The sequence below is a fragment of the Marmota marmota genome, unplaced genomic scaffold (genome assembly GCF_001458135.2).
Source record: "Marmota marmota marmota unplaced genomic scaffold, marMar, whole genome shotgun sequence".
Lineage (NCBI taxonomy): Eukaryota > Metazoa > Chordata > Mammalia > Rodentia > Sciuridae > Marmota > Marmota marmota.
Genome location: NW_025999925.1, coordinates 6,903,411 through 6,919,178, shown reverse-complemented (window position 1 = coordinate 6,919,178; position 15,768 = coordinate 6,903,411). Strand labels below are relative to the sequence as shown.

The window sequence follows — 15,768 nt, the reverse complement described above, 5'->3', positions numbered from 1 at the left end:
AATAAACAGATAATTCAGTGCCATCAAGAAAGTGAGACAGAATAATACAGAGGTAATAAAGATAATCAAGGATGACCATGGGGCTAATTTAGGTTAAGCACACAGGGAAGGCCTTTCTGAAATAATGCTGATGTTGAGACATGGGTTCTATAAACACAGAGGAAGAGTTGGGAGAAGGAACAGAACGAAGGTCTAAGTGGGATGATGTGAACATGCTCGAGAGGACAGAACAGAGGCCAGGTGGCTGATGCTGTAGGCTCTCAGATCCTTAGCCCATGTGCCTCTTTTCTGCAGTGGACCATAGCACTGGCTGCTGAAAGTCCCCAGGTAGAATATTCTCCAAATGTATCCAAAGTCAGAGGGGGCTCCCTTGCCCAGGGTTCAGTCTACTCATGCGGAGAGAACTGACAGCTTGCAGGTATGATTTCTATTGGTAGGCAAAGGACACCAACCATCTTACCTCAATATGGGACAACTCAAAAGGACTGTCTACCACTAGAGTTCCAGAAGGCTGGCTGAGGCCTCTGATATAACTGTATCCCAGTATAATTCCTCCCCCTGTCCAACACTGTTTCTCTCACTCCTTTACAGGCATTGTTTCCCAAAAGCACTCCCCAATAAAATTCCTGCACATGAATCTCCAAACAAACAGAATTTGTTTCTGGATGGCCTGACCTGCAAGAGTTGGATTCAGGACAAGTCCTAGGAAACAACTAGAAACTGTCATTTTGGAGTTGGAGCTCCCTGAGGCCAGTAATAACTCTGATGAGAATGAGCATCCCCCATCACTGGAGGTAGGAGGCTTTTGACAACTCCTTGCATGCTCCAGGGATGCTACTATTAAAAACATTAAACTGTGGTGAACTGGAGTGGGCTGCTTCTAGGAAGGTGTGCACTAGCAGATTTATGAGAAAGTATGCATGTATTCAGATGTATGAGTGGTTTGGAGGAAGTAGTAATTATAAGGACTATGGAATCAAATGGCTACAGATGGGTACCATTGGTGCACTGGAGGAAAATAATGAAAGCCTAAGAGTAAATTATCCCCAACCTAAGTATCAGTATGAAAGTCTGAGAGCCTCCTGGGTGGCACATAAGGAGACCCATTTTGTGAAACTAGAGAGCAGAAAGAGCTGAAGATCTGGCTCTGGACTAAGGTATATAGGAGCAGAAGTCCAGAGAAGTTGAACTGTCAACCAGAAAGCCTGTAATATTAAAGTCAGTGCCTTGATTAGGAATATATGGGACCCCGAGGCTGGGGGTGAAGACATATAGGTGGACTCACCCAAGAACCTTAAAAACCCAGATCCTTCCTAAACACTCTGAGCCTGCAGAAGTGGCCCATTCCTTCCTTTTAAAGAAGAACACTTACCTCTTGCTTGAGGACCATTCAAAGGCTTCTGTCTTGGAAGACAGCATTTATTACCCCAGGTTCCCTCCTACCTCCTCTCTCCTGGCCATCAGAGATTTTTGGTCAAAAATGTAAAGTGAGTCTAAGGCACATGGGTGTAGGTGTAGAAGAGGTGGATATTTGCATTTAAATAGGGTTGGGTTAGTACGACACAAATTGAACCTGTTGGCAAATAAACAATGGAGGCAGGACAGTGATTATGATATGGAACCTCAGACAGTAAAGTGGGTGATAAGAAAGGGGTGGTCATATGGGAAGAATGGATTGTACACTAAACTGATGTGGACAAAGGGCTGACCTTGATGAGGCAGAGGAGTGAGAGAACCAGAGAGAGTGAGCAGAAGGTGGGAAATGGTGGGCAGCTCTTGGTGATGACAAAGTCTAGGAGTGGGTCTCTTTGGTGGTGGTGAAGAAAATGTTCACAGGAGATAGGAGGAGATTCAGGCACTACAGGAAAGTGCTGAAAAGATCGTCTGTATGGAAACTGAAGTCATCCAAACTGGTGAGGGAAGAGGGACAGAGAGGAAGGTCGTGAGCCAGGTTCTAGGCTCATCTAGGTTCTAGACTCATCACTTCCTGGCAGGGCCCAGTAAGTGGACAGCTGATGCATCATGAAGGGCTGTTTTGCTATCCAACATGTGAATCTATAACACAGCTAGTAGTACCCAGGAGGCCATGACACGTAGCTGGAAAATATTGTACACGTGCCGTTCTTTGATAGTTTACTCTTGAGCTTAGATCAATATAGTGCTCATCATGAGAACTTAGAATAGATTCTGCACTAACCTGCCTCAGGGTGCTCCACAGCAGCTTCCGGGGTCCAGGGTCCTGCCTTTACGTAGCCCCTCTTCTCCAGGGCAAAGACAAACCCTCCATCTCCAATCACAACCTCTCCAGTGTTTAAACGTTCTAGGATGCCCTAAAATTCCAGACAAGGGGAAGAAAGTTACTTGAGTTTTTAAGACAATTTTCCATTTTAAAAACTATTCTTGAGAAGTATGATTTCTCCCAAAATATGCATATTTTATACATCAATTTATGGCAGAACACTCATATAGTGGAAATTTGTGTATTCTTGTGTATATGATGGGCATGTGTGGGTATCTTTCAGAACACATTAAAGAGTATTTGGGCTGGGGGTGGTAGTTCAGTTAGAACAGTTGCTTGAAGCCTTGGGTTCAATCCCCAGCATGACAGAAAAAAAATGTATTTGAAGAGTATCACAGTGGGAGGATATTATGTTTGAAGAACCATCTGCTAAGCGATTAAACTAAATGATTTTGTTGTAAAGCCTCAAATCTATACTGTAGTACATATTCTTTTTTCATTCAAAATTAAAATTAAAAAATATGTACAATTAAAAAATTGTACATATTTCTGGGGCACAGTGTGATAATTCAATCATGTGTATAATGCATAATGATCAAATCAGGATGATTGATATTTCAATCTCCTTAAACATTTACCATTTCTTTGTGATGGGAACCTTTGAACTTCTCTCTTCTGGATCTTTATAAAATTAGAATAAATTGTTATAAACTGTACTCACTATACTTAAGCACACATTTTGTTGTTGTTGTGTTTTTTCTCCCTCTCAGTGCTAGAGATTGAACCCAGAGCTTCACGAATGCTAGGCAAATGCCTTTTATTAAGCTACAGCTCCACCCATTTAGCACACATTCTTAAAATGGTGATTGTTAATCTTCTTACACTATCCATAAACTAAAACAAGCATTAAAATCGTTAAAGAGGTTGAAGTGGCATATAATACTATTAGGGCATTTAGAAGACTGAAAAGTTACAAGTCACTTAGTAAAGGCAGAAGGAAGAAGATTCCAGCACAAATGTGATCAAGTAATTTAAAAGATCCTTCTCTTTGCTATTAAAATTCATTTTCCACAACAGCAGCTATGTTATGCATCCAGAAAGTTGGGAATATGCACATTCTGTACTCCATGCCAGGAACAGGGAAGAGACAAATACAAGTATTTCCAGCTTGTTTGCCATACCTACTCCATCTACAATACTAGGCAAGAATCACCTAGTGTTAATGTTTAAGAGATAAATTTTGAATGGAATATTTTAAAAGGGTTTTATAGACGAGACAATAATTTACTATTATAATTGTATTTTTTAAACTTCAAAGCCATAGACTTTAAGAATAAAAGGTATCCTTTTATTCTTAAAGTCACTTTAGGGTGCCTGCTCTGATTTTCCAAATGAGGAATGAAAGCCAAGAGTTCCTTAGAAATTTATACACTGTGTCCCAAACTAAAGGAATCTTCCTGACTCTTCTTAAGTGATATCTAGATTTGATTTTTAATAGGGTGGAGGAGGTTGGGAAAACCCTGAAGAAACTGTGAAGGGTAAAGGAATAACTTGGAATTCACCTACTATGTTCCATTTACTAGCAATACCAGCGGCTAAAACAATTGCTGATATAACAAGGGCACATAAATCTGCTGGAGGCATCCATAGGGTTTTGCACCCAAATTCCTTTCTATATTCTTACAGCCTCCCTTATTTTAGCCCTCTTCCCTTTCACAGCCCCACCCCAGACCATTTGGACAGCAAGCACTCAGAGAGAAGAAGCAGCTGTCCTTTTCACCTAAGAGGAGTAAGTCAATTATCTGCTCTCTAATACTCCTTTTGGATCAAAAAAATTCCAAGTCTGGAAGTCTATAGTTAAAATACAACTACAAAAATATAGAATTGCTCACATGTAATTCTAAAATCCAAATGTCATTATTACAATGTGTCTGAATGCTACAATCTGGATGGGTGTAGTGGTGCACACCTGTAATTCCATTTGATTTGGGAAGCTGAGGCAAGAAGGATTTTAAGTTCAAGGACAGACTCAGCAACTTAGTGAGGCCCTAAGCAACTTTAGAAAGGGCTGGAATGGCTCAGTGATAAAGCATCCTCAATCCCCAGTATTACTACTAGTAATACTACTAATAACAATAATAAAAATAAAATAGATGTCAAGATACTAAAACTAAAACTTTGATTATTTTGACCCAACTAACAAGATATACATATGTATGTATGTATGTGTGTGTGTGTGTGTGTGTGTGTATATATATATATATATATATATATATATATATATATATAGTGTGTCTTTATATAATATACATATAGACACACAGTCTATATCTGCATATATTCAGTTATATCAAAAACATGAACAAGGGTCACATAAATGAGATATGACTTTCTACTAACTTTCATTTGGGTGAAATAATTCATGAGATTTTGGCAGTTAATAACAACTCTCATTGAAAAAATGTTTCAAATGTTAGTACCATGACATTTTTAACACATAGCATAGCTAAGAATCTCATATCTGGTAGTGGTGGACTGGTGATTCCATTACTATGCTGATCATAAATCTGTCCAGCAACTATAGCTGCATATACTACCTCTTCAGAGTCTACTATATTTTTCAGTTACCTGGACTACAGATTTTAAAAGTGCAATGTGCTATGAAAAAAAGATGTTGTTTTGTGAAAAGGTATTACAGAACAGTATGTGCAATATCAGCCCATTTTTGTTTAAAAAGTACCCATTTGCCTAGAAAACAAACTAGTAGAATATATATGGAAAAGTCGTAGCCACTGTACTTTGTACTTTTAACCATTTGGTAATAATGAATATGTGTTATCTTTGAAACATACTTTAAACTCAAATATGTAGATGCATTGTGGTTCATGTTTTAAGCTGATATGGAAACAAGGTTACTAAGGAAACTTTTCTCCCCATTATGTCCATCTGTGGCTTAGATAATTCTTTAGAGACAATTCTTTAAAATGTTAATGTTTTGAGTTTGGGGAATGGGTTAGAATCCATTGCTATGAAAATGGAGCCACACCAAGAAAAAATATTAATTAAATCTCCAGAGGACTCAATCTTTCCAGTGGATTTATGAATTGGCAGCAATTCTCAACCTACCTGAACTGGGTTCATTCAGCCCTAATCATTCGTCCTTTCAACACACTCCTCACACCTTCCATTAATAGGGTATGGTATTTAAAATACCTGATTATTCTTTTTCCCTGTGTGGAGTCTTTTTGATTTGGTGGTCATTCCTTAGAAACTGGGCACAACAGGGCGGGGTTGGGGTAGGGTGGATGGGTGGTGTTCCGGGTTCCGGTCCTCATGGTCCTCACAGCCAAGGGAGTAAGTGGATGTGGTCCCATTGCCTTCCAACAATTTTCCGAGGGCCTCTGGTGCAAGGTTTGGGACTGGGCCTGGGGGCACCAAGGGCTCAAGTATATGCCTTCCTCCCACCATTCTTCTCTATCTTCCCATCTGTCCATCCATCTTTCCCTGAACTAGATGAAGATAGACTATGTGGATTGAAAACACTCACCCCAGCAAGCCCCTGGGCTGCTTGTAACCAGGAGCAAGAACTGCTGAGGTTTACGTGTTTACAATCTTATCAACAGCCCTTCCTCAACATCTTACAGCCACTCTGCTCATTCTCCTGCGGTAGTTGAGACAAATCGCGAATGAAACCTACCATCGCCTCACCAACGCCTGAGCCTTCGGTACGGCGCGCGCGCGCGCGCGCGAGCGGGAACCGAGGTGGGGAGGAGCGCGCGCTACCCGCAGGACCGTTTCCCGCCGCGCCGCGCGGCACAGGCTCTGCTCCCTTCTTGCCTGGCGCGCGGGCCGCCAGTGTGTGCCCCGCCCTGGAAGCGGAAAATCGCACCTGTCGTGGGGAGTTCTCTGGTCTTGCGGGGCTGGACTCAGAGTCTTGAAGCTCTGGAGGAGCCCTCGAGTCGGGGATGCCTCAGTTGGGTAGAGAAGGATCACTTAGGTCCAGGGCGCCCTCTGGGCTGTGAGTGCCCGGAGAAAGGGACTTTCGGGGGCGCACTCTGGACAAGAGGCAGGAATGGGGGCGGACTCAGATGCCACAGGATCACTCCGAAGTTTTGGAAACACCTTCTGGCCAGAACGCGGTGGGTAGGAGGACGCTGGGTCCAGCCGGGCTCTGAGGGTCCCCCTACGCTGCTGATGGTGGGTGTCCTGCTGGTGAGTGGGATTGGAGAACGCCGTCGGGCTTTCTGGAGACTCACCTTCTTGGCCTTTTTGCCTCCGACGGGTGCCATCTCCGTGGTGCTCAGACCGGTGCTTGGCACAGTTGCGGGCAGATCAGAAGCGAGTTTCCCCCTTGCAAAGCTGGTGCAGCCCAGCGGCAGCAGCAGGCCTCTTTATACCTGCTACTCAGCGCAGGGTGGGTTTCCCCACCCTTGGCGCGGTCCAACGCGGGCCTCGGCCTTGGAACACGCCCACCAGGCTTTTATTCTGGCCACTGGGAAACTGCCCGGTGGAGGAGATGTCAAGATTGTTCTCTCAGATATGTGGAAACACCGAAAAGTAAAATAAATAAAGAGATTGCCACTTGCTCATCTGCACATAGTCCCTTGTGCACTCGCGGGTCTCCGACCTTGATCCACCCCTCTCTTGCCTGGGATTATGTACCATAACCCACTAAAACCATCAGGCAAGGCCCCTACGAATTCCATTCAAAGCCCAAATATTTGTCAAAGTCCAAAGATTTGAGGTTATTGAGTAAGGTGATGACCTGGAAGAACTTCAGCCTAAGACGTGGTCTCCTGTATGACACATTTGGTATAACAAATACAAATCTTAGCATTTACAGAAGAGTCCAGCTCTAACCCTGGGTATGTTTAAAATGCCGGTCTACCCTTACATCCAAATGTGCCTTACAGTTTCTAATGATACCGTAGTTTCTAATAAGAAAATCTTTACAATACTCAGCAAAGACAGACTTTAACATTTTTGAAAGTGAAAATGTACTTTGGAGACTTCAAAATTCAGGATGAAAACAACGAATGCAGGGTTTGCAGATGTAGTTACATAGGCTACTAGTTTAAAATGTAACTTACAGAACAACATAAAGTCTGAGACAGGGTTCAGAATCTTTTACCCAAATAAAATCAAGTGAGAAAATTCTATATGTGAAGCAATAGCTTCCACTTCAACATTTGCAGAGAAAGAAATTATGGTAGCAAATGATGGATTAAAATTTAATTGCTAATATGATTTGTACTTGAGATGCAACTGAGGAGGTAAAATCCTTTTGCTACTGATAAGTATGTCAACTTAAAAATGGAAATAAATGAAAGGATATAATTTTTTTAAAAAATCTAATATTGTGCCCACACACACATGATCTGGGTCATCAAGAAAGATGCATGAGGGTGATGTCATCATTCACAGTACCTATATATTTTTTTAAATTTTTTTTTAGTTGTCAATGGACCTTTATTTTATTTATTTATATGCAGTGCTGAGAAACGAACCCAGTGCCTCACACATGTAGGGTTTCAAACGCTCTACCACTGAGCCACCACCCCAGCCCCAGTACCTATATTTTTAAATCTTAAAGCACTGGAGTATCTGAGAAGGTTACAATTTAGTTAGATAATGAAAAGCTAGTTATAGTATTAACCTCTGTGGCTGCAGGGAGCAGCGGCAGTGGTGGGTACCAGGCACTAGGGGGCGATATCAAGGCTCTGACAGTCAATAAAAGCTGAAAGTAGACATTTCCAATATCGGAGGTTGATCTAAATCCAGCAAAACTTTGGAGACATTTTAAACAAATAGCATTAAATTTAAAATGAGTGAGGGCTGGGGATGTGGCTTAAGCGGTAGCGCGCTCGCCTGGCATGCGTGCGCCCGGGTTTGATCCTCAGCACCACATACAAACAAAGATGTTGTGTCTGCCGAAAACTAAAAAATAAATATTAAAATTCTCTCTCTCTCTCACTCTCTCTTTAAAAAAAATAAATAAAATGAATGATTAAGTTTAATAGGTAATGTGGACATATGGCAAAATATTTTAAAGTCCCTAGCTGCTGTTGCCAGGTAAAATACCTTCTCTGGAGGTGACCACTATTACCTGTTAACTATCTTTCCAGAGGAATTCCAAGCCTGAGTGTTTGCATGCATATAAAAAATTGTACTTGAACATAGGAAACTTTAGTTATTTAAACACTTATTCACCCTCACTTTTTCCAAGATGATTTATAGACAGCTATCAAAGTTATTTTGTTTTTTCCTCAGTGTTATGGTTTGGATCTGGAATGTTCCCTACAAGCTCATGTGTTGAATGCAAAGCAGCGATTTCCAGAGATGGGTCTTTGAGGAGATGATTGGATCTCAAGGTCTCTAACCTCATCGGTGAATTAATGCAGTTGATGGATTAATACTTTGAATAGACTACTGGGTGGTAACTGTAGGCAGATGGGTCATGGTTGGAGGAAATAAGCCCTAGGGGATATGTTCTTGGGAACTGTATCTTGTCCCAGGTCCCTTCATTTTCCCCTCTCCCTCTATCCCCCCCACCCCCTGGTTTTCAGCTGCCATCAGCTGAGCAGATTTCCTCTGTCACATCCTTTCTTCCACCATGATGTTCTGCTTCCCCTCAACACCAAAGCAATGCAGATGGCAGACTATGGACTAAAACCTCCGAAAGCAGAAGCCAAAATAACTTTATTTCCTTGAAGTTGTAATTGTCAGATATTTTGGTCATAGCAGCAAAAAGCTAACATACTTAGCTTCTCAGTTTGTTGTCCTAATTCCTAACTTTCTTCCCATTTCCAAAATTAGGCCAATTTTAAAAAACCATTCATCTACTGTTTCTATAATAGATAATAATAGCCATAGTATTGGAGTGCTTACTATGTGCCAGGCACTGATTATGCCTTTTCCATACACAGTATCATTTACTCCTTACAACTCTGTGAGGCTGGTGCCCCTCTCTGTGCTCAAGAATCATGGAGGCAGGTGGTTAGAAGGGTTATCAGCCTGAGTTCTGAAGTTCCTTTGCTCAGATCCCAGAGAACCAAGTCCGCTTGGATACAACCTAGGATGCAAATTCCATAATAAGCTGTTCTTGGGAGGCTGCCCATGCTCTTTGATCTCTGCTCAAGCAACAAGATGAGGGAGGTCCTACCACTGAAGTCTTTGGCTTTGTACAAAAAGATATCCACAAGGTTAAAAATAAATCCTGAAGGGAGGAGGGGAGGATTAGAGCTAGAGATCCACCCCCTTAGTTTTATAACCTCAAAAGAGAGGTATTGTTCTATCTCCAGTTAGTGCTTTGCTCTGCTTATAACCCCATATATTCATTCCACAAATATTTATTAAGCACCATTAATACAGTGTTGGTGCTTGAGGTGAAGGACGTCTTTCTTGTTTTTATTTTCAATGGGAAAGACAGACACCATCTCATATAAATATGAAAATATCCCTTTTATCAATATGTAGATGGAAAAAAATCTCAGGATTCTGCGTTTTCATTCATCTGGGATCCCCTTTAAAATGAAACTGTCCTTTCACAGATCTCTTTAGACTAAAACTCTTTCATTGAACCTATTTTACACTTTAACACTGTGGAGAACTGTGTTTGCAAATCAGTGACATGGCAGTGAGGCTGAGCTCTGTGTTTCCTTTGGCAAAGTCAGTGTTTTTAAAAAAACTGAGTGTGAATTCCTGTACCTGGAGCAGTCACCCTTCCCGTTTGCAGGGCTGGACTGCACCCAGTTACCCTACGCTCCTGTTTACCTCATCTTTAGCTTTCAGCTTCTGTTGTATGTAGAAGACACATTTGATGGGATCAGATACATGATCCCCACATATTCCCTGAATGGAAGGTTTTACTTGCCTCCTATTTTCCTACTGTCATTAACCTCAGTTTCTTTTGTTGCCACTTTTGGGTTCATCATTAAGAGATGGTGGGGGTGGCTTTTTCTCTGAAAACTCTCTTCCCTGGGTGCACTTCACCCCCCACCCACCCCAGTCTGTTGCAATGGCCACACTCACACATTTATGCCAACACTCCAGGCATATCATACCCCATCACACAACTACCCACTACTTCTGGGAAGGGCTTTGATTTCCTCGTATGGAAAACCTAGAAGTTGAAGTGAGGTCAGTTTTCAGACTCATTTTTGAATTGGTTTGGCATAAACTTAGAGCACAAAACATCTCTTTTCCCAGGGTGTTTTTGTGCTTTCTTTGCCTATCCCTTGTGATAGTAAGCACTTTTTTTTTTTTCCTTCAAGACAGGCCTTGCTGAGGGTAACCTTGAACTCAGGGCTCAAGTGATCCTCATCACGGTGCCTGGCCAGCAAGCACTTCCCCAGCCTGCCTCTGAGAGTGTGCCTGGCTTCTGCGGAAAAAGCCTCTAACTTCTGCCCATGGTTGAGCCTTCATTTTTGATTCCCTGATTTCTGGAGAATAACAGAGATTTTTTGTTTTTGCTGGACTGTTCGGGACTTCTTTCTGCCACAGGTAAAAGTGCTTCCCTCAGCACTCACATATTGGCCGGCCTCTCCTGGCTCTCCACAGAGGAGTCCTCTGACCAGTGTTCCTGTTAATTCCACACACCCCTAGTTCCCAGAACTGTTCTTTGAGCATGGAACTTGTGCCCCAGATTCCCTTTCTAGCTCTGAATTTCCCCTCTTCAGTCTTTCCTCTAACTTTGTTTTTAAAGTATTGGTGCTTTGTAAGTATATATAATAGTGGGATTTATTGTTACCCATTCATATGTATAATGCCTTTGAATAAGATATCAGCCTGTCACATAGCCTTTTGCTGCTTTTATTTTTAAAAAGGAAACAGACAACTATAACTTCATGAGTACTTACTATGTAGAGTAAGCCATACTAAATGCTTCTTTGGTGTTATGTAACCTCCACAAACACTCCATGAGGAGGAACTTGGCCATCCTGACTTTACTGATGACAATACTGAGGCACACAGAGGTCAAATGAACACTTTCCCAAGATCATGTCAACAGTCAGCCTAAAGCTACCAGGACTTCAGCCCAGGTCTAATGAAGCCAGAGATAACATTCTTTGGAGCTACTCTATCCTTTCTTTTCATAAACAGTTTTCCTAATGAAAAATCTCCTCAAACTTTTATTTTTTTCTTTCTTTTTTTGGAGGGGTAGGGAGTGGTGGTAGGTACAGGAGATTGAACCCAGGGGCATCTTACCACTGAGCCACATCCCCAGTCCTTTGTACCTTTTTTAAAATTTTAAGACAGAGTCTCACTATGATGCTCAGGCTACCTTGGAACCTGCAACCCTCCTTGCCTCAGCCTCTGGAGTCTCTGGGGTTACAGGCATGTGCTAGTGCACACAGCTTCCTCATCCATCTCATGGCCACTCCCACTCACCTGGCCTAACATGGAAGTCCCTTCTCCTGGTCAGCAGAAAATCAGATTAAGTGAATGTACCATCAGTTATTTTTAGAAGACAGTATGCCCTGCCCAGCCCATACCCGCCAAGATACACCATGACTTTTGGATGTAGAACCCCTGGGTTGTGCAGCATTCTCAAACTATTGTTGTTATAGCTGGGTATTAGAAAACAAAAGCAACAAGTTCCTGGAATAGTCACTCAACTCTTGGTACCCCCATCCTTATGGGTTGCTGAAAGATGAACAAAGACATCTATTATATCTTTCTTGTTTGTTTGAGGAGGGGTCTAAATATATTGTCCAGACTGGTCTCAAATTCCTGGGCTCAAGTGATCCTCCCACCTCAATCTATTACCTCTTTGAAGGGGAAAATGTTGAAGTAGAGATTAAAGATCTCCTTTTTCACTGTGCCAGCAGCATGCCTGTCACTCCAACTACTTGGGAGGCCAAGGCAGGAGGATCACAAGTTTGAGGCCAGCCTGGACAACTTAGTGAGAGCTTATCTCAAAATAAAAAATAAAAGAGGTAGAAATGTAGCTCAGTGATAGAGTGCCACTGTGTTCAATTCCCCAGTACCATGGGGAGCAGGTGAGCTCATTTTTCCAAGAGCCAGAGCATAATGTTGTGCGGGTTCATCAGCTCCACCACATAACTCCTGATTTGGAAAGTCATACCCGCCCCCCCCCCAGCAACACCCCCATAATTTGGTCTAGATCCTGCAGGGAAAAGCACATCAGGCTGGTTTGTGGTATAAGAAGGGAGAAATGGAAACAAATGACCATCAGCAGCTCCTGGGAAATCTGGTGAAAGCAGGATGAGAATGTGTTTTCTCAATCAGGGAAACTTAGATGCCAGCAGCAAACACAGGAGCTTGCATTTCCTAAGAAACCCACTACTAGGCTGAAATCAAAGACCCCCACCCCACCCAACACAAATGCTTCTTGCTTCCATTTCCTGTTGATTGTACATGAATGTTTTACTAGTCCAGTACTTCTAAAGAGGATTTAGGAGGCTTTTAGCTTAGTGCTGAAAATAGAAAGTTTTGTGCAGTAAAGTATTTCCAGAGGTCTGTTACATAACTTCAGTCTACGTTAAGATTATTACCAGCAACACAACCCTCTGTTGACTGTGAAAACTAATAACACATTTTTTTTTGAGTAGCAAAACTCTTTCCACCCACTACCTTCTGAACCTCAAGAATATAGGAAAATATATTTTTTTTGCAAGTTAATACGTGCACATAATAAGAACCCCAAATAGTACAAAAAGATATATGTAAAAACCAATGTGCTCTTTAATTTCCACTTCCCTAGTTTCAGCTTTTTGGTATTTGAAGTCTACCCAACTTTAAAAAATTCCGAAAGAAGTTGGTACTTCTAAAAACAAGCTTCTGGTGTGATTTCGTACATCTACCAGAAAAACTAACATGAACAATATAAAATGCTGGGGAGGATGGCGAGCAAGTAGAATTCTCATTACTGCTGCTGGGAGTGTATGTTGTCTAGAAAAATTAGCAGCCTCTGTTGGAGCACATATCTGTGTCAAGCAAGTTAATACGTTAATTCTACTCCTGGGTGGAAAAGGGTACAAATGTCCCCCTAAAAGATATGTTTAAGAGTGTTCATAGTGACCTGTTTATGAGCTCTAAAATACCAACTACCCAAATGCCCCTCAATGATAGGATAAATAAATAAACAGTGGCAAAGTTAAGCAGTAGAACGCTCTGCACAGTGAGAGTGAACAACTTGTAACTATGTGCAACAACGTGGATGAATCACAGTATTGAGTAAAAGAAATCAGATATGAAAAGGTGTATCCTGAGAGTACTTTTTTATCATGCACAAAAATACTAAACTACACTGTCAGGAGTCAAACTGATTATCCTAGGGGAGGGGAGAGTAAGTGACAAGAAAGAAATAGGGTGCTTTTGGGGTGCCCATAATAATCACAGTAATGTGTACATGAGGGTCTTCAGCTCATGAATATTCATCAAATTGTACATTTACTGATTGTATACTTTTTATGTCTATCTTATACCCCAGTAAAAATATAAATAAATAAAAATAACAACAACAAAATGCCATAAAGCAGCTTCTTGGCCTTTTGTGGATTCTAGGAAAGGCTCAAAAACAAAACAAAACCCAAACAAACCAAGTCTATATTATTATTTATGTTTAATTAAGTTATTCATTCTTGTGGGGTTGAGGATGGAATCTGGGGCTTTGCACATGCTAGGCAAGGGCTCTGCCACTGAGCTCTACCCCCAGCCCCAGTATAGATTCTGAATACAGTCATTTCATGGGTGTTAAGTGATGAACCAAGGAAATGGTGTTTATTCTAATAATTTTCTTTTTTATAAAAATATTCTATTTTGTGGATGGAGTTGGAGAATATCATTCTAAGCGAAATAAGCCAATCTCAAAAAACTGGGGGCCCAATGTTTTCTCTGATAAGTGGATGCTAATCCATAGGGGGAGCATGGGATAAGTGGAGGAACTTTGGATGGGGCAAAAGGGAGCAGGGGAGGGTGCAAAGGGATAGGAAAGATGGTGGAATGAGACAGACATCATTACCCTAGGTACATGTATGACTGTACAAATGGTGTGACTCCATGCACAGAGAAGTGAAAAATTCTGCTCCATTTGTGAGAGCTTTCTACTGTCATGTGTAACTGATTAGAACTAATAAATAAGTATTCCATTTTGAAAAATAATTTAAATATATATATATACAATATCCAAAATTTAAAAAGTCACTAATTGTTAAGGAGATTAACTATGCAGTCATAATCTCAAATAAGAAATGAAAAAGAAAAATTAAATCAGGTCAGGTGACCCACACTTGTAATACCAGCGACTCAGGAGGCTGAGGCCGAGAAAGGATCACGAGTTCAAGGACAACCTGGGACATTTAGTGAGACCCTGTCTCAAAATAAAACAAAAAAAGCTGGTAACATAGCTCAGAGGTAGAGTGCTTGCCTGGCATGCACGAGACCCTGGAATCAATTCCCATTATTGCAAAAAAGAAAAAAAGAAAAAATTAAAATACTTTTTCAGGGTTTCAGTTTCATTTCATTTTTAAGTAGCTGTTAAAGGAACCACTGCATAATGTGTAGAATATCCATTTAAAAAATTTTTTTTAGTTGTAGATATTTTTATTTTATTTACTGATTTTTATGTGGTGCTGAGGATCGAACCCAGTGCCTCACGTGTGCTAGGCGAGCTCTCTTCCACTGAGCCACAACCTCAGCCCAAGATCCATTTTTTAAAGGTTAATGAATTTAATTAACTAGTTTTTATTTTAATTAACTAGTTAATTAAAATAAGTAAGATATTTATACAGTTAAAAATTTAAAAATTTAAAAAACATTCCAATTTCCTTCTTTTTTTAATGGCTTAATAATTTTCCTTTGGATTGATATGCCAGGATTGATTTAACTCATTCCTACTGATCAACAGTAGCATTATTCCTATACTTTGTCATTGCAGACAAAGCTGGGATGTATAACTTCCAGACAATTTCACAGATTTATATATATATATATCTGCTGATGAATCTGGAAAAAAAGTTAGCCCTGTGTTAATCAGTCATTCATTTGCTCTCTCCACTTGGTCATTTTAGTTTAGAACTTACCACAGTCAAAAGTGATTTTCAGATTTACAAGTTATAAGGATTTCAGGAAGAAAAGGTTGATTGGTCCATTAATTCATTTTTTTTTCTTTCAGCAATATTTGCCGAGCTATCACCAGCTGGCCGGGCTGGCGATATAAACTGGGTTCCCAGGGGCTGTCGGTATCAATAATTAAGGAAATGGTAAAGAAACTGCGCAGCACACAAACATAAGTTTCTAAGGCAGGACAGCTCGGCTCAATTTGGCTCTGTGACCCTAAGGGTCAGCTCCAGCACTGGAAGGAGCAAGAGAGCAAGCAAACTCTGAACCCCTGTTTTAATTTAGGGGAAAGACATTTGAGGAAGTTCCACCCAAATAATTCAGGGGGGGTTGAGTCTTGCTTGGTGATGTTTTGTGGTCAGCATATTGACTGACATCTTGGAAAGCCACACCCATTTCAGGTGCTGTGTGGGAATACAGGCAGAGCTAGAGGAAAGAGCACACGT

At 41.1% G+C, this 15,768-nt stretch overlaps 1 protein-coding gene and 1 long non-coding RNA gene across 2 annotated transcripts in view; one reads left to right on the top strand and one right to left on the bottom strand.

The window, feature by feature from the left end:
* Nucleotides 1-6,726, bottom strand: part of Bhmt (betaine--homocysteine S-methyltransferase) — a 20,251-nt gene extending 13,525 nt beyond the window's left edge. Inside the window, exons 1-2 of the mRNA XM_015497836.2 lie at nucleotides 6,496-6,726; nucleotides 2,198-2,330 (exon numbers count right to left, since the gene is read on the bottom strand). Coding sequence (XP_015353322.1) covers nucleotides 2,198-2,330; nucleotides 6,496-6,528 — 166 coding nt within the window. The 5' untranslated portion in view covers nucleotides 6,529-6,726. The remainder of the gene's footprint in view (nucleotides 1-2,197; nucleotides 2,331-6,495) is intronic.
* On the top strand, nucleotides 1,553-15,768 carry LOC107152311. The gene is made up of 3 exons (XR_001504772.2): nucleotides 1,553-1,692; nucleotides 1,756-1,882; nucleotides 15,755-15,768. It is a non-coding gene; the product is annotated as an uncharacterized LOC107152311 (long non-coding RNA).